We start from the raw sequence: 16,312 nt of genomic DNA on the forward strand, positions 1-16,312 counted from the left end.
TTCATATGTTCATCTAGTTTGAATAGAACAAACTGACAAAACTGGTGACGATTAGTTCATGCGTCGTAGAAAACAGCTCGGGCGTCGTCTACCTCAAGTTAACTTATATTATCCTAGCTTGAACGATTGATAAAAAAATAAAATAATTTTAAAAAAACGCTTAACTTTACTCAGTAACGAATACCAACTCAAACGCACGAAGCCTGATTGGGATAAACTTCCAGTGGGCGCGAAAATGCCGAGCCTGCTCAGCAAAGCCAACCTGGTACCCACTTTAACGGTAAAATACACCTATAATCGCTCAAATTGCCCATCTTAACGATGTTTAACAGGTGGAGAAACAAATTTGTGTCAAATCTCAAACGTTACATTACAATCTGCAGTGCTAATGCAGCACAGCACAGCGGCCACCGTATCAGAAATGCAAAACTTGAAAGGTAAACACAGTTCGGAAAACAATGACAGAACATAACTAATTGTGCTCTATTCTGCTAAAATGAACAATAATCTCCCAAAAATTATGTTACACAAGCATTCACTCACCTCATCCACGTTGAATATGCTTCTTTGCGCCAGCCCAACGGACAGCTTCCTCAAGTTCATGAGTTGTTCGTCTGAAATTCCTCCGCGATTTAGTTAGTTCGCTGTATAGTCTGCCCGTGTCTCCTTGTTTGATGTTGCACTGCGATGTCTCATGTTTCAAACATGAGTCTAATGTCTAGATTTGCTGAATATTTTTTTTCTTGGAAAGGACTCTGATATTAAATTCATGTACAAATTTGACTCCTGCGCATGAATCCATGTTCAGAGATTTGGCCGGTTAGTGCCAATAAGCTACAACTTAAAATGTTAAGTTCACTGAACTAAATTGGGCTCTTTGAATTTCAGAAACATTAAACTGACTTAAATCAAGTTGAATCTAGTATAACTTATATAAAAAAGTTGAAATTGCTTAAATTATTTTTATGAGTTAAAGTAACTTAAAAACATAAGTTGTCATGGCTTTTTCATCATATCATTTTTTACAGTGTAGATTTCCCAGTGTTTTTGACAAGGACTTAATTGATACCTCAAAATGAGTAGACTGCATCTGTTGGAAATGATAAAGAAGGAAAAAATTTACATTGAAGGAGGGGCCCGAGCCATATTTAGACCACAATGTCTTACACTCTCAGGGGGGAAAAAAGTACAAAGTTGTCACTAGGGCAGTACCTTTTCAAAAGGTACACATTTGTACCATATTTACCCATAACGGGGGCATATCAGTAACTTTTGAAAAGGTAGCCCCCAGTGACAGCTTTTTTCTGAGAGTGTGTGTCACAATGTCATATTTTGTGTCCCTGGAACAGAATTCAATTCTCAAGAGATTATGAAAGATAATATAATAATAACACATTCTTCCTGTTTATATGACTTCTTTTAAACTTGTATACAAAAGTGATGTGCTTTGTTTCCACAGACTGTGTGGCCGTCTGCGCATGCGTTCAAATATACTTGTCTTTGGGGACAATTTTGTCCCCTGAAGTGAGTTAAATCTGACAAAGCCTCCATTTGTAAAAACGGTATAAAGTAAAAAGTAGATTTAGTATTCTATCTTTAATGCTAAAACGTATTATGTGTATATAAAATAGCTCTTAAACGCCTATGCGGTATGTTCAGGTTTAGATGCGCGTTCCTCAAACTTCCGCAAACTCTCTGGAGTCACTCGGTCAGTCATCATGTCCAACAATAACGCTAGCAGCAGCAGTGTGGCTGTGGCGCAGAAAGCCGTCAAACAGCTCAGACTAGAGGCCAAAATACGACGAATTAACGTACGTATGTCAACTTCAACAACAAACCTGGAAGAGTTTTGGATTTTGAGAGTTTGTGGATGAGTTTAGCCGGGCTGAGTTACTGCTAGTGCTAACGCTAACCGACAAAACAACACTTAAAACGCGTTTTTACTCGTGTGTGGGTAAATAGTTTCGGTTTTTTAGCGTCACAGCTTTTCCGAGATGCGTTTAAAGTGTTTATACGAGTCTTACACTGCCAGAAGCGTATTTTAGGCTTAAAGTTCAGACAACTGTTAGATGTTGTTCCCCGTGCTCATTAATAATTCAGATATATGCAAACACAGAACTAACGCTCTGGTGCTACAATGGTACAGCGGTGGTATCAGATTTCAATACTATGTTGATTAGTATGTTACTTTAAAGAGAATTGTAAAACCTTGGAATGTGTCCAAACTAAACTATTTGTTTTTGTGTGCGTTACTGACTGCGAACAAAAACAGGATTTTAAAGACCACTTTAATATGAAAATGCAATTTTTATTTATTTTTAGCTTTATAATACGGTGCAATAAATTTCACTATTAATGCAATGTTTGCTAGTAGTGTTACACGATATACCGGAACTAAAAGGTATCGCGTTACCCCGCTTTTAAAAACGGTTATTGTGGAATAAAATTACTCCTAGCGTTGAATAATATTTTGGTTATATTCCCCACCCCTAGCTCATGCCCTAAGCTGATTTAGCAATGTTGCAAAGATCTATATCTGTAGGCTGTATCATAGACTGGTAGTTGCCCACCATAGGCCTGTGTGGGTTTTTTTTTTTTTTTTTTGGCAAGGAAATGCTCAAAAAGTAGGACAGGAACACTGGTCAAGTGAGAGAAAAACAGATTTACATTAGTTTAATGCTCAGAAGCAATCAGAACTTATAGAAAGCTTATTTCAACCATAAATGTAGTGCAAGTGAACAGGTTAAAAAACCTGTTGATTGATCGCAGTACATTAAGACAATTGTTCTAAAGTCTTTTGAAATGTTATGTTTAAATGTGTACATTATGCATTAAATATGCACTAATTTGCATACATTTCCAGAACAGAATCCTGAACGTTAGATAAAGCCAGGTTCAGTCACTGATTAAACTGAAAGATTGTATATGATTTTTATCAGTACTATTGTTGTTTCTTATTGTTTTTGTATAATGATTGTTTCTTAAGAAAATGTTATATTATTGTAAATGCATTGAATTGATATTGTTAATGTTACCATGAATATAGCCATTGTTGCGGATATGGCATTAAAACATAAATAAATAAAGCCAGGTTCAGAATCCTTGTTTTCAACCCCTCTGTAAAAACCTTGAAAATATAGACAGGAATAAAGCTCAGGGGTGTGTGCACTCAATGGATATCGTTAAACATGTCGTCTTAATTGTAATCTCTAGGTTTCTCAAGCTGCCACAGACCTGAAGAACTTCTGCCTGCAGAACGCCCATAAAGACCCGCTGCTGTTGGGCGTGCCATCCAGCGACAACCCCTTCCGCCCGCCCAAGTCCTGCGGCCTCCTCTGAGCGACTCCTGTCTGATCACGCATAGGTTACCAACAAACTCCTGTCCTTCTAAAGCACCGTAGATGCGTTTAGTAAATGCTTACGCAATCATAATCATTTTAACATTTATCAGGCCGTCCAAGATGTATACGAGTTTGTTTCTTCAATGTAGCATTGCATCACTTGCTCACCAGTGGATGCTCTGCAGTGAATGGGTGCCGTCAGAATGAGAGTCCAAACAGCTGATAAAAACATCACAATAATCCACTCCATCGATTAATGTCTTGTGAAATGAAAACCTGTGCGTTTGTAAAAAAACAAATCCATAATTGAGAGGTTTTTACCTTCAAACTGTTGCTTCTGGCAAAAATCTGTGTCCATAATATTGTTTGGTGGAAAAGTCATCTTGTCTGAATCAGGAGAGAAATATGCACAGATCAAGCACCGTTTACAAGCAAAAACTTTTTGATGTGGCCTAAATTTCACCAAATCTGTTCCCATGAACAAACAAACCCATCTTGGATGACCTGCTTTCAGCAAATTAACTACTCCTTTAAATATATTAATATCTATGTAATATCTGTTATTTCAGAGCTGGTGAAGTGTTGCAGATGATGAGTCTGTTTCTACCCTTACACTACTCCACAAAGACCTCCTGGAGCACTACACAGACAAACACTACTTAGCATAGCAAGAAAAGAAATATTTCCACTGTGTTCGTTTCCTTCACACTCATTTCATATCTGCACAGTTGCTGTCTATTTTTATGAACTGTATTATGAGTAATAATGTTGACTATGCTGAATTTACACTGTATGGTACAAGCAACTGTAAAAGTCTTGACACCCCCCATGTTTTGAAAGCAATTTTATGTACCAAACACTATTTTATATGTAATGCATATTTTATAAAACAAAAAGACGTCCTTGAAGATCATATGAAGTTTTACCTGGTTTATGTGGAAGGAATGGACAAATTAAACTAGAATATTTTTCCTATCTAATATTAAAGGACATTTTTCTACTATAGTCTTTTACTAATTTATAGTCAGCAAGATTTGGTTGGAAGGTCATTTGTAAACATGTTGGACGTCTTCCTTTATCTGACGCTCATTTGGGGTCTTGGCATCTTGACTAATGAGCTGATGAGTCGAGTCAGGTGTGTTTGATGAGGAAGACATTCAATATGTGCTGTGTTGAGGAAACCTTGATTACCTGCTGAATGAACATGTTCAAATTAAACCTTTATTCTCGTTTCATTGACTTTTTGCTAAACTGACTTTAAAAAAATAAAGTGCTCTTGATCATTTATCTGTTGTCTTTTGTTGAATGGGCTTTGAAATGCATCGTTCCCTTAACCATAAGTGAAGTGTGTTTTGGATCTGATGCTCACAGCTGCTGGTAAATAGACTGAAGCTCTCAATCACTGATGAGATGATTGAAGGAAGCCTGCAGATGTCAGATGAAATGGTTGATTAAATGAAAGAGAAGTAATTTGTGATCTCAGTTTGCTCCGTGACACTCCTTATTAACTTTTTAAGCTGCTTTATGAGTGAATAGGTGCATTTTTTTTGCTCTGATAAGATGTATGTATTCATATATTCAGGGATTGAACTGATGTAGAAATGCCATTTTGATAAATTACTTAATGTTATTCATTTAAAAAATTGTGCAAAAAAAAATCCAATTTGCTTGCTTGCTGAAGAAATTGACCACTAATTTACTTTTGAAACATTTGTGATTCACAGATTTTCACAATCACTGCCATTTATTTTTATACACTAAAAAAAGGGCATTTTGCATAAGATGCCAGTGTTTTGAGTTGCAGTGATTTGTAATGTTATGCTGCTGTTACAGTATCTGCAGGGTCTGGGCTTATGGCACACAAACGGGTCGCAAGATCACCAGCATCCCACGTAAGAGCTCAGGACTGCTCAGGTAACTGATCACACACACAGTCAGCATGTTAGACAGCCGGTACACCGATTGAGTTTGTGCTTCTCTGTGTATCTCAGAGATGCTGAACTCTGTGATTCTGCCTCTGTGTCCTGATGAAACCACACACAGCATCTTCAGAGAGGAGCACAGAGACCTGACCGACTCATTACAGGTGCACAAAACATCACAGTTCAGGTGACGCTCACAAAAGCGTCATATATTTTGCATTAAGCTGTGACCGTATTTGTTTTCATATTAGTTATACATACTTTCCTTTCCACCTCTCTTGCATTATGCATTTTACTTTGTTACTATTCATTTTATATATTATTTTACTTTTAATTTATATCATATACATATATATTAAGTTATATTTTGCTACTATTATTATTATTATTAATTGCATTATATATTTTGGGACCCCCTCAAAAAAGAGACTGTACATCTCAAGAGGTTTATCCCAAATATATAAATAATATTCATAATGAATATATAATTGTCATATATATATATATATATATATTGATATTAGTATATTATTAATACAAAAAATATTAAAATTATATTTATATTAAATTAATATTATATTAAATTATATATTGGTACCCACTCAAAAACATCAAGAGGTTTATCCAAATATTATACCAATATAATATTTAATTGTTATATTTTATTATATTATTATAAAAGAATGACTATAATGAATATTGTCTTTAATAGGAGCAGCTTATAGAGAAGGACCTCCACATCTCCAGACTGCAAGATGCTCTGACCTCTGAAAGAGAAAAGGTTAATCTCTATAATTATATAATTATATATTATGTATAATCTCTATAATCTCTATATTAATATGTCTAACTTAAAGGTTCTATGGTAAGGTGCAAGGCAATAGATCCCAAGTAAGGATAACTGCAGGCTGGAGCAGTGGGCGTGGCGAAAGGTAGGGGGCGTGGATAAGGGGTTAGTTTCTGTTGTTGTAGCATTCACCTTTCGGCACGCCACGCCCATTACTCCGACCTGCAGCTACAGTACACCTGTCTCACTGATCCGGTTGTCTGTGTGTGCAGTGCGCGCGGCTGCAGTGTCGCAGTAACCAGCAGGGGGCGGAGCTGAAGCGCAGAGAGCAGCACATCAACCGCATGAGAGACAAACTCTCACAGCTCACTGACAGACACAAGCACCGCGGCGTCTGTGAGACTCAGTACTATACAAACCAGTTCATGTTTAACTGTTACTGATTTCACGGGATTTCACCATCACGGGCCCCACAGACCTCTGGGCCCTATGCACTCTGTCACCCTTTCCCCCCACTATCAACGCCCCTGTTCACTACCACAATTCTGCCCTTTCTCCTTTCTGGATTGACACATTCGCCCTCGTTAACAGACAGTAATTTATCATAAATGAGAAGCATACTGTGCTACTATTCCTATAGGTTTATAATTTATACCATACACAAACTCCCGGGAGTGCAAGATGATGTAATCAACATGTTTAATGCGTAAATGTTAAGGGTTACGTTACCATATAAAAGCCACAAAACATTTCACTGTAGGACAGTTTCACTGTATTACTGCGCAATGACTGAATGATATTCCCTGTCCATAGCCATGGAGATAATAAACGTGTTGCCAAAGCGGACAGGGCGGAGAGAGCCTGGCTTCAAGACCGCAAGGGCTGATGGGAGGTACGACCAATGTCCTCATAGACTATACAAAGTGTTATACCCATCAGAAATATGTTTTATTAACAATACTGTGCACTGACGAATCATGCATGTGTATGATAGTAAACAGTTTGACTTGACATCTTTAATGCAAAATTTGAACATTTTTGGAATGAGAAATATTTGAAATATTACCCCCAACCAAGAAAAAAAGAGGTGCAAGTGCTTTGTCTCTGCAGGACAGAAGAAGCACTGCGTCTGCTGTTGGACCGAAGGGAAGCCGAGCTCAGAGAAGCCATGAAACTACGACACGGCCTCACTACACTACTGCACATGCTCAGAAATAACATGGAGCAGGTGAGAAAGACAACTGCACGTTCACTGGGAAGATTTCCTGAGTCAATAAATGGCTACGTTCCAATTTTACATACTTCCAAGTATGAATTGTGACACACACACACTATCTAGCATACTATTTAGGATGGAAAGTATGCAAATCGGGGTGCATCATATAGTAAAATCTTTTTAATTAGACACTGCGGGACAACAACAATACAGAACTGGCAGATGAGACCGACGACAACGTGCTGGTCCAATCAGAGCAGTGCCTTGGTGATCATGTGACCGGAGGTGTGGTCCAGGAGTGGATGCAAGTCCAGAAAAGACTCCAGGAGCTCATGTCAAGGAGTAAGAACTGTGTGTTTTAAAACTGACCGGTTAGAGGAGGCTTTCTAGACTTAATTCTGTGTGTGTGCTCAGGTCCTGTTGCTCAAGGGACAGACCAGGAGAAGCTGCTGGCTCATCTTGAGGAAGAGCTGGAGCAGAGCAGACATCTGATCCGAGCGCAGCAGCAGTTACTGCAGGTCAGACACCAGAGCTGCTGTCATGTCCGATCTTGTGTTTAGGACAGTAGCTGGAAGTGATCTCTCTCAGGACAGTGTAACTCCGCCCCTCCCCGCTGTGCTGATGGACTGCTACTATCTGGAGGAGTGGGAGCGGCTACAGGACCACTGGGAGGAGTTTAACAGGCAGAGGCGGAGCTTCCAGCAAGAGAGGCATGCCTTCACTGAAGCTGCTATCCGATTGGGTCACGAGGTGATAGAAACTCGCACTGATTTTTGCGTGTACATGTGTTTATCTTTCTAACTTCGTCATTATTGCACATCTTTAGATTTTTAATGGATGTATGAAGTCAGTTCACCTAATAGGTGTCCCAGCAGTGGCATCACTGGTGGAGAGAATCACGTTAAATTTTCAACATAATCCACTAATGCAGTGGTTCTCAACCAGGGGTCCGGGCCCCACTGGTGGGCCTCAGCACACTTCCAAGGGGGCTGAATAATACCTAAAAAATTATTTAAAATGAGACAAAACAAGCTTTAAAATGAGATGATAAAACGACAACAAAATAAGATTTGTAATTTTTTATGTATTCACCATCTCAAGGGTTTTCAAGTTCTTGAAAAACTTGGATATAGATGAGGGAGTTTTAAAGGTGTGATTTTTGGACCTAGAGTCATGGCAATTAATAAAATATTAAAATCATGGACATTTTTATAATGAATATAAATTTTTCTAATTGTGTCAAGCAGTCAAATATTTTATCAGGTGGAAATTGCTATTTGTGAGTAAAAAAAAAAAAAACTAAAATTGTTTGGCAATTAAAATTGAACAGAATTCATGAGTTAAATTATTTTAATTATTTAAAAAATATTTGGTTGTTTTTATATTACTTATATTAATTATTTAAATTCAAATTCAAAAATTTTTAATGATCCTCCTAGTTTCTGTAAATGAAGTTTGCAAAAATTACTCTACAATTCACCCAGCTCACTTTACAGACCACAAAAGACATTTTGAAGATTTCTTAAATCGCTTTTTGCTACAGCAACAGTTTATAGTGACGACCAGGGGATTGTCAAGCATAAAAAAATACACAAAAAAATCATAAAAATAATGCATCTTTTGTATGAGGTGCTTGATAACCTAATTTCCCTTTTAGTTTCCACAGAAAAAAATAAAAGCATATGGGTTGCATAAGTAATAATAGGATTTAATTTTGGGTGAATTATTCCTGTAATACTTCATAATCATAATTGTTCCCCAGCAATTAATCTGCGTGTGTGTGTTTCAGAGATGTGAGTTTGAGCGGCAGAAAGCCTCCCGTTTGAAGTCAGACTTCCTCAGTTTTTCTCCCGTCAAGAAAACCTCGCAGTGGAACAGGAGAGAAAGCACAGCGCTCAGCGACCTACGTACACAGACACACGGCGCACACACAGATCATGTTTATAGCACTAATATCACATTATAATGCAGCTGTGTGTGTGTGTGTGTGCAGGTGCAGCAGTACCGGAGCAGCTCTCTCTGTCTCCATGTGCCACACCATCATTTGAGGGGTCAGAGGTCACGCCTGGGTCCCGTCAGAACATGGTCATGACCCCGAACACCCCTGAGCTGTACTCGGCTCTTAAACTGCCCTATTACAGGTCTATTATCTGCCACTGTACCTCATGCACCATTCATTTCAGAGCACAGGTGGACTCAAGAGTGTCATTTTCTGTTTCAGGTCAGAACAGATCCTTCAGTCACCTGATGAGCGCAACACAGACTGGCACTTTTAGTTTACACACTGAACAGTTTCATGAGCTGGAAATATTCCGTTTTTTTTTGTGAAGAATTTAAAAATGTAATAAAGAAATGCCATATGTATAGAATTACCTTGTATTGTTTTCACTTTCTAACAAATAAAAAATCTCTCACAAATGCACACATCAGATCAATAATTGCATATATTGTTTTGTACACTGCAGCTGAGACCGGGGCTAGTTGTCACAATGTCTACTTTTGAAGTACTGTATTAAACTCAGAAGTCCACAAATGCTTCTCAGTGGGTTTTTTTTATGTTGGTTTCAATTTGTTGAAAATGTACTCACCGTCAGGCCGTCCAAGATGTAGATGAGTTTGTTTCTTCATCAGAACAGATTCTGAGAACAGAAACGTAGCATTACATCACTTGGTCAACGATGGATGCTCTGCAGTGAATGGGTGCCGTCAGAATGAGAGTCCAAACAGCTGATAAAAACATCACAATAATCCACGCCACTCCAGTCCATCAGTTAACATGTTGTAAAGTGAAAAGCTGCTAGTTTGCAAAAAAAAAAAAAAATCCATCATTTAGACATTTGAACTGTAAATGTCATTTCTGGCCAAAAAAATGAGGCCATAATTCATATGAACACTTCCAGTGAATGGCACCCATTCACTGTAGAGGATCCGCTGGTGAGCAAGTGATTTTATGCTAAATTTCTTCAAATCTGTTTCCATGAAGAAATAAACTCTTCTACGTTTTGGATGACCTGAGGGTGAGTGCATTTGCTGCAACTGTTGATATTTGATTCCACTATTACTTTAAAATAAGATTATTAATCCACCATAATGTTTTTGCTATAAGATGAGATAACCAAACCAATTTACAAGGAAGAATCGTATTGAAAGGTTGAGTATTTTTCATAAAATACTTTGCAAGTTGTCCCATATTGTTTTTTATCAACAATTGTATCCCATATTGTTTATTAAATTTTACAGAATTAAATCATTTTTGTTTGCCAATTTTACAGGTTTTCTTTTAACTTCATACAATATTTCGAAAACGTGGTCTTCTCCAATCAGTCAATAAACAACGGGCTCTCGATGTGACAACTTACCCCACATGGAGTTACACGAACAACTCCACAGTTTTAAAATAATCTTATTTTTTTCCCCAATCTCCTCTACCAATCGTTTTTTGTTTCAGAGGACACTAATTGGTCTCCTGCCGTGACGTCCGCCCTTTAAAAACCCAGGCGTGCTCAGCGCGTGCTTCATGTTTTAGTCGCGCTCGGTGAATGACATGTCCTTTTCTCTTCTCCGCTACATCCTGTCTGCGCATGGATCAATGGAGTCTAAAAATCAGGACTTTCAGCCCTGGAAGGATTACATGGGTTTGGCAGGCATGATCAGAGGCATGCAGCGGCCAGCAGAGCAGTCAGACGCGGACGATGACAAGAGCAAGCGAGCCGCCGCCGCCGCGCTCCTGGAGTCTCCAAGCGGCCTGACGCGAGCGTACACGACCGTGTCGACGGAGAAAAGAAGCCCGGAACGCGGCAGGAGCACCAGCTGTAGCCCGTCCGAGAAAAAGTTCTGCAGCTTCTGCAAACACAACGGAGAGACTGAAGCCGTGTTCACCTCACACTACTTAAAAGACCGCGCTGGAAACGTGATGTGCCCCTACTTGAACCAGTACGTGTGTCCCCTGTGCGGAGCCACCGGGGCCAAAGCGCACACCAAGAGATTCAGCCCGCTCGTGGATAAAACTTACAACTCCGTGTACGCCAAGGCAACATGGTGAACCGGACATTTCTGACCCGCAGAACACCTGGCCACGGTAAACGAGAAGATTTGAATAAACATTTTTACGAGAGGTTTTAATATTTAAGTTTTAACTTTTAATTGTTTGATCCGTAAATTTGGCTTGTGTGTAAGTTTGCATGCATGTGTGCTTCCACGGTTCGACTTTGCACGTTTTTTTATTTTGTCTTCCTCCTATTTCTTTAAATTGTGTGCAGTGGTGTTGTGTGTTTCACTATTTTTCTTTTAAACAAACTTGTTCACAAGCCAATAGGCTCGCTACAGGTGCAACCGCGTTTGACCACTCCGTCGAGCCAAAAACTAGCTCTTTCATGTTTCATTTGATAAAGAAAAATCTTTTGTATTTGATATAATACTTTTATTGCGATGCTCTGTGGTTATATATATATATATATTATAAAACTTTTAATGTTAATATTTAGGTGTGTTTTTCTCTTGAGAGCTGCCTGTGTTTTGCATCAATAACAAACAACTCAGTCTTCTGTTTTATTTCTCTCTCCACTACATTTATAATTTCTTTAATTGTTTGAGAACATGATCATCAGGTTTTGTTCTCATAGCATCAGGAAACTCATGTACATATTTGTTTAAAATTATTATAGTGTACTTCGTGATGGAAAAAAAAAAAAAGAGAGACGAAAATCAACAATAGAAACCTGTTCAGTGGACTTTTGGAAACCTGTGTTTATATCACAGCACTTCAACTGAAATTGGTTTAGTTTGACCATTTTTGATGTCTAGTTTTACAAAACATGATTTGGCGATCAAACACGCACAGAAGCAACAGGAAAGAGTCATTTATTTATGCAGAATGTGAATTGCAAACAGGAATTTGGACCGATTTATGACTGGAACTTTGAAGACCGGTTGCTAAGGTTACGACCCTTCAGTCTAGGGGTCACACTCTGTGACCGACAGAATTACAATGTTTACTTCTTTGCTTGAACCTCCTAAGAACAGTGTTCGCTTTTGCCTTGCTAAAACAGAGCAACTCTATGCAAGTTGTGCTTTTACTTACTGAAGACAGACTTCAAACAAGTGTAACCGAACTGTTGTGAACAAGTGGCTGCTGAAAAAACTGACTACAGCTAAATCACTCTGAACCCGTCAATGCAAATTATCCAGTGTTCTTTCTTTTATTTACATGTTTTTTCTTTTCTTCTGTACACTATATCATGCAGAAAAATATATTCCGACTCTGTTGGCATTATGCCTATATTTCTGAGTGTGGGGTGGTGGTCTTGGAGGTGTTCTGCCTTGCTGCCCAAATCCAATCTTCCTGCGTGCATCTATCAATATCTGACTGCAAGATAAAGAGCAATAAAACATCAAAATTATGATGGTTTATGGTCAAATTATTTACCGTTTTATTTAATATAGTAAACATGCTTCACAGAGTAAATCACAAACTCAGAATCATGCTTTTTGTTTAAGTGTTTAAATGCTCAAGACCTCTGCAAATCATGGCTTACTTCATATAGGCAATATCTCTGGTTAGGCCACATACAAGCTCTGTGGCATCTTCCAGATCACAGGAGGCTTCTGAGATCGAGAGATCCTCCAAACTGAGCAGAAGTAAACAAGCAAAATGGACAAAAACGCCTTGTACTGTACAGCACATTAATGTGTCCAAAACAATAAAGTCTGAAATCTAACCAGCTTCTAGAAATCTAAACAGAACTCCAGTAACATTCAAAGACAATGGTTCACACTCGTCTCACCTCAGAGGGATGTTGTTGAGCTGGGAATCGGTCACGGAGTGCATGGATAAGGGGCTGGAGGGATCCGGTTCAGCGACAGGACTCAGATGAGGCTCTGCAAATGACTGATGATACAGCTCCGTTTTAGTAACTTAATGCTGACTTTAAAGGACATGTGAGAGTTTTGGACACCTTTAATAATCATCAAACCTACACTACTTACTGTAAACTTAAAACTAAAGTCAAATAAAAAAAATCCAAGTGGTTTTGGTATTTCAAAGGAATATTACACACCAATGACAATTCTGTCATAATTTACTCAATCTCTCATATCATTACGAAGCTAGAAGGCTTTTTTCATCCCCTTCAACTAATTTCAAATCAAATTAAATTCAAGTAAGGCACATTGATGTCAATCAACGCTGATTTTTGTGTCAACTAACACCTTCCTTTTTTTCTCACCCAAAGCTATCTTATAGAAGTTGTATGGACTATTTCTATGGTGCTTTTATGACTTTTCTAGAGGTTAAAAGCCCTTTAGGGCACTTTCGACATTCTGCAGTATATCTTTTTGAAATATGATTCTGGAATGATATGACTGTTTTGTTTTTTTAAGTTGGGGTGTCCACAGTTTAGATCTAACCAGCACCAGCACACTTGCATAGAAGTTTCCAGTCTGAAGAGCTTAATTAACTGGTTCAGGTGTGTTTAATTAGGGTTGGAGCTAAACTCTGCAGGACACCGGGTTCTGGAATGATATGACTGTTTTTTTAAGTTGGGGTGTCCACAGTTTAGATCTAACTAGCACCAGCACACTTGCATAGAAGTTTCCAGTCTGAAGAGCTTAATTAACTGGTTCAGGTGTGTTTAATTAGGGTTGGAGCTAAACTCTGCAGGACACCGGCCCTCCAGGAGCAGGTTTGGACACCCCTACTTTAAGTGTATGTTCTTCATTCAAAAGAATAACTCACTTGCACGTCTTAATTTGCACCACCCGGTGGAGCTGCAGCTAGGGACAAACTCGACACGCTGTTGTCCTCACAGTCTGCCTTGTTCTCAGCTGTGACTGTGACGGCAACCATAGTAAAGTCTGAAGACTCACACTTATCTTCTGTCTCACGGATTACAGGAGGTGCACTGATGGTCTCATTCGCCGCGATATCCATGAGCTCCACAGACTGCTCATTGGTGTGGTTACTGTTCATGTCACATTCACACGGACAACACTGCTCCATCTCATTGCCTCCCACTACGAGTTCTTCTCCAAAATGGTTAGCAACCTCAGAAGTGGATGCTGAGGCTTCATTGGCCTCTTTGAGGACTTCAAGTGAACTGTCTATCACAACTGCACCTTGAGCTGAATCATCGACTGAGTCCTTGCAAACTTCTGCAAAGTCTACAGGTACTTCAGTGCCAATCTCAGTTGTGACATCTTCTCTATCTTCTCTAATGTTGCATTCATTAGCATTTCGCTCCATGCATTTGATTTCATTTTGCTCGAGAGGGTTTAGATCATCATCAATAGCATGGGATGGGATCGTATTGTCAGTTTCATGAGTAATCTGCTTGCTTGACATGCATTCCACCAATATCTGAACTTCATTCCCATACTGAACATCAGGATGCTCCCGTTCCTCCTGTACAGGTATATCTTCCAATGGGCAAGAGGCTGGGAAGGAGGGCACAGAAACCTCGAACTCAGTGACTCTCTCTTGTTCAAGGGAAATGGAGCTATCATTTTTTACACTGTCACTCATCATGAGCGGCTCATCATTAGTAACTTGCCCCGCCTCGTTCTCTTGACCTCCTCCAAACACATTCCCTCTAGTCGGCTGTCCTTTGAGCATCTTCTTCTTTTCTCCAAGCCAACACATTCCCATCCTCTTTCTTATTTTCCTCTTTACTAGAGGATCTGCAGAACCTGCATCTTCAAGCATCTGAATTCCTATCTGGTCAACTGAGGTCTCAGCTACGATGTCTGAAGACCCTAATCGTTCACCCATCTTTGGTTCAGTGGCTATATTTTCCTCATGTGACAATTCTTTCTCGGATTGATGCTCATCTGATGGTAATTCAGAGTCACAGTCATCTGGGACCTTCTGAGATTCACGGTTTGAATTGCTTGTGAATTCACTTTCTTCATCCTCTAGCTCTATGTCGGGCTGATCTACATTAATAGCTTCTGCATTCAAAGGTCTGGAGAGAGTGTATTTGTTGCTATTGTCAAGTCCTGGGGTTTGTACTGGGATCGCTGCAGTTTGTTCAATCTCTTGAGAGACCTCAGGTGGATTTGTGCCATTTCCACGCTCAACATTATCATCATGGCTTGTTTTTTCTTCCAAGGAACAACACGGATCTACAGGGAATTCTGTTGTCTGAGTGACTTGTAATGTGCTCTGTCCAGGCTGATGTTCATCCAGCTTGTCTGAGCATGATGCATTGTGGGAATTGTTGTTTTCTGATTCTGGTGTCTAGACATTAAGGTAAAGAGTTATGTGAATCAGCAAACGAAACACAAATATAGCAGAAAAGTGAAATCGAAGCATATTGTAATTTCCTTAAAATGTTATTGATATGTAATCAAGAGAAAAATCACCTTGTTTTCGTCTTCAGGCTGCAGGTTTGTTTCTTCAGCGCTTTTCTGTCGTTTCACTCTGGGCTGCGTCCTCTTAGGGGTTTTGAACTCTGCTAAAATACATTTAATAGCATCAACATGTTCTCTATTTACTGAAAATGAAATATGTAATATAGCTCTAATCAAGCTGGTAGTGTGAATGACTGATAATTATGTTTACACGGGTCCAAGGTACCTGTCGTCTTCGATTTTCTTTTGGCCATTGTCTTGATTTAGTCCAGATTCAACTAAATGAATAAAAGTTCAAACATGTTAATGACACACCTAATTTGCATACTGTAGATTGTTTGTTAAAATGTTTTAATTCAATTTTTCTCAAACCCAATTTTGTAAAATAATTTCTTATAACCAATTATGAATCACTTAACAAATCAAATAACCCGTTTTAAACCTATAAATTACGTATCATTTATCTGACAGACATTAAACTGAGTCAAATAAGCGCGCGAAGGATTCATGACGACATGTTTAGTAAACTATTTCTGCACCTCTTCTCAGAGAAAACAAACTATAACACGACAAACCATCACAAATGTTAAATAAATTATTTAAAATCGTAATACACCGACACGCTAACGGTTGAACTACAAGTCCTGGGTTGTGGGCCGTTCCCGCGTGCCGTAAAGCGCGAGCCTCTGCCGTTGCTATG

The 16,312-nt window shown here is 38.9% G+C and overlaps 4 protein-coding genes and 1 long non-coding RNA gene across 8 annotated transcripts; 3 read left to right on the forward strand and 2 right to left on the reverse strand.

Moving 5' to 3' along the window:
- The first annotated feature begins 1,650 nt into the window (after positions 1-1,650).
- LOC107709608 (guanine nucleotide-binding protein G(I)/G(S)/G(O) subunit gamma-5-like) lies at positions 1,651-4,626 on the forward strand. 2 transcript variants are annotated; one of them, XR_001636513.1, is made up of 3 exons: positions 1,651-1,811; positions 3,214-3,410; positions 3,911-4,626. XR_001636513.1 is itself a non-coding variant. In XM_016514128.1 (3 exons), exons 1-2 carry the CDS (start codon positions 1,719-1,721, stop codon positions 3,337-3,339), a joined length of 219 nt encoding a protein of 72 aa, XP_016369614.1. In that variant the 5' UTR covers positions 1,652-1,718; the 3' UTR covers positions 3,340-3,364; positions 3,911-4,626. The 2 variants fall into 2 exon arrangements, 1 of the variants encoding a protein (XP_016369614.1); XM_016514128.1 differs by having other exon boundaries at positions 1,652-1,811; positions 3,214-3,364.
- LOC107709609 (uncharacterized) lies at positions 3,528-4,343 on the reverse strand. The gene is made up of 3 exons (XR_001636514.1): positions 4,268-4,343; positions 3,663-3,728; positions 3,528-3,560 (listed from the first exon to the last, which is right to left on the reverse strand). It is a non-coding gene; the product is annotated as an uncharacterized LOC107709609 (long non-coding RNA).
- Positions 4,627-4,687: 61 nt separating the features above from the next.
- On the forward strand, positions 4,688-9,777 carry LOC107709606 (afadin- and alpha-actinin-binding protein B-like). 3 transcript variants are annotated; one of them, XM_016514123.1, is made up of 13 exons: positions 4,688-4,718; positions 5,175-5,255; positions 5,333-5,427; positions 5,976-6,044; positions 6,323-6,446; positions 6,864-6,942; positions 7,161-7,278; positions 7,455-7,608; positions 7,681-7,784; positions 7,855-8,016; positions 9,056-9,173; positions 9,260-9,407; positions 9,488-9,777. In XM_016514123.1, the coding sequence occupies exons 1-13, from the start codon at positions 4,703-4,705 to the stop codon at positions 9,540-9,542; spliced, it is 1,323 nt and encodes a 440-aa protein (XP_016369609.1). In that variant the 5' UTR covers positions 4,688-4,702; the 3' UTR covers positions 9,543-9,777. The 3 variants fall into 3 exon arrangements, with proteins under 3 accessions (XP_016369609.1, XP_016369611.1, XP_016369610.1); XM_016514125.1 differs by lacking the exon at positions 4,688-4,718 and adding an exon at positions 4,776-4,877; XM_016514124.1 differs by lacking the exon at positions 4,688-4,718 and adding an exon at positions 4,788-4,903 and having other exon boundaries at positions 9,488-9,776.
- Positions 9,778-10,773: 996 nt separating this feature from the next.
- Positions 10,774-11,700, forward strand: LOC107709607 (nanos homolog 3-like). Its single transcript, XM_016514126.1, has one exon. It carries the CDS (start codon positions 10,811-10,813, stop codon positions 11,306-11,308), a length of 498 nt encoding a protein of 165 aa, XP_016369612.1. The 5' UTR covers positions 10,774-10,810; the 3' UTR covers positions 11,309-11,700.
- A 787-nt stretch (positions 11,701-12,487) lies between these two features.
- On the reverse strand, positions 12,488-16,311 carry LOC107709589 (uncharacterized). Its single transcript, XM_016514101.1, has 7 exons — positions 16,233-16,311; positions 15,839-15,890; positions 15,625-15,713; positions 14,050-15,499; positions 13,050-13,182; positions 12,801-12,893; positions 12,488-12,631 (listed from the first exon to the last, which is right to left on the reverse strand). Exons 2-7 carry the CDS (start codon positions 15,864-15,866, stop codon positions 12,502-12,504), a joined length of 1,923 nt encoding a protein of 640 aa, XP_016369587.1. The 5' UTR covers positions 15,867-15,890; positions 16,233-16,311; the 3' UTR covers positions 12,488-12,501.
- Position 16,312: the final 1 nt, after the last annotated feature.

The sequence above is a fragment of the Sinocyclocheilus rhinocerous genome, unplaced genomic scaffold (assembly GCF_001515625.1).
Source record: "Sinocyclocheilus rhinocerous isolate Xijiao unplaced genomic scaffold, SAMN03320098_v1.1 scaffold836, whole genome shotgun sequence".
NCBI classification, from domain to species: domain Eukaryota; kingdom Metazoa; phylum Chordata; class Actinopteri; order Cypriniformes; family Cyprinidae; genus Sinocyclocheilus; species Sinocyclocheilus rhinocerous.

Coding starts and splice junctions, on each gene's coding strand:
- LOC107709589 (XM_016514101.1), bottom strand. CDS start 15,866: ATGGCCAAAAGAAAATCGAAGACGACAG. Junction 15,500..15,624: donor AGCCTGAAGACGAAAACAAG/GTGATTTTTCTC, acceptor CTTAATGTCTAG/ACACCAGAATCAGAAAACAA. Junction 12,632..12,800: donor AGAGATATTGCCTATATGAA/GTAAGCCATGAT, acceptor TTTATCTTGCAG/TCAGATATTGATAGATGCAC.
- LOC107709608 (XM_016514128.1), top strand. CDS start 1,719: ATGTCCAACAATAACGCTAGCAGCAGCAGTGTGGCTGTGGCGCAGAAA. Junction 1,812..3,213: donor CCAAAATACGACGAATTAAC/GTACGTATGTCA, acceptor TGTAATCTCTAG/GTTTCTCAAGCTGCCACAGA.
- LOC107709606 (XM_016514123.1), top strand. Junction 5,428..5,975: donor ACCTGACCGACTCATTACAG/GTGCACAAAACA, acceptor TGTCTTTAATAG/GAGCAGCTTATAGAGAAGGA. Junction 9,174..9,259: donor CACAGCGCTCAGCGACCTAC/GTACACAGACAC, acceptor GTGTGTGTGCAG/GTGCAGCAGTACCGGAGCAG.
- LOC107709607 (XM_016514126.1), top strand. CDS start 10,811: ATGTCCTTTTCTCTTCTCCGCTACATCCTGTCTGCGCATGGATCAATG.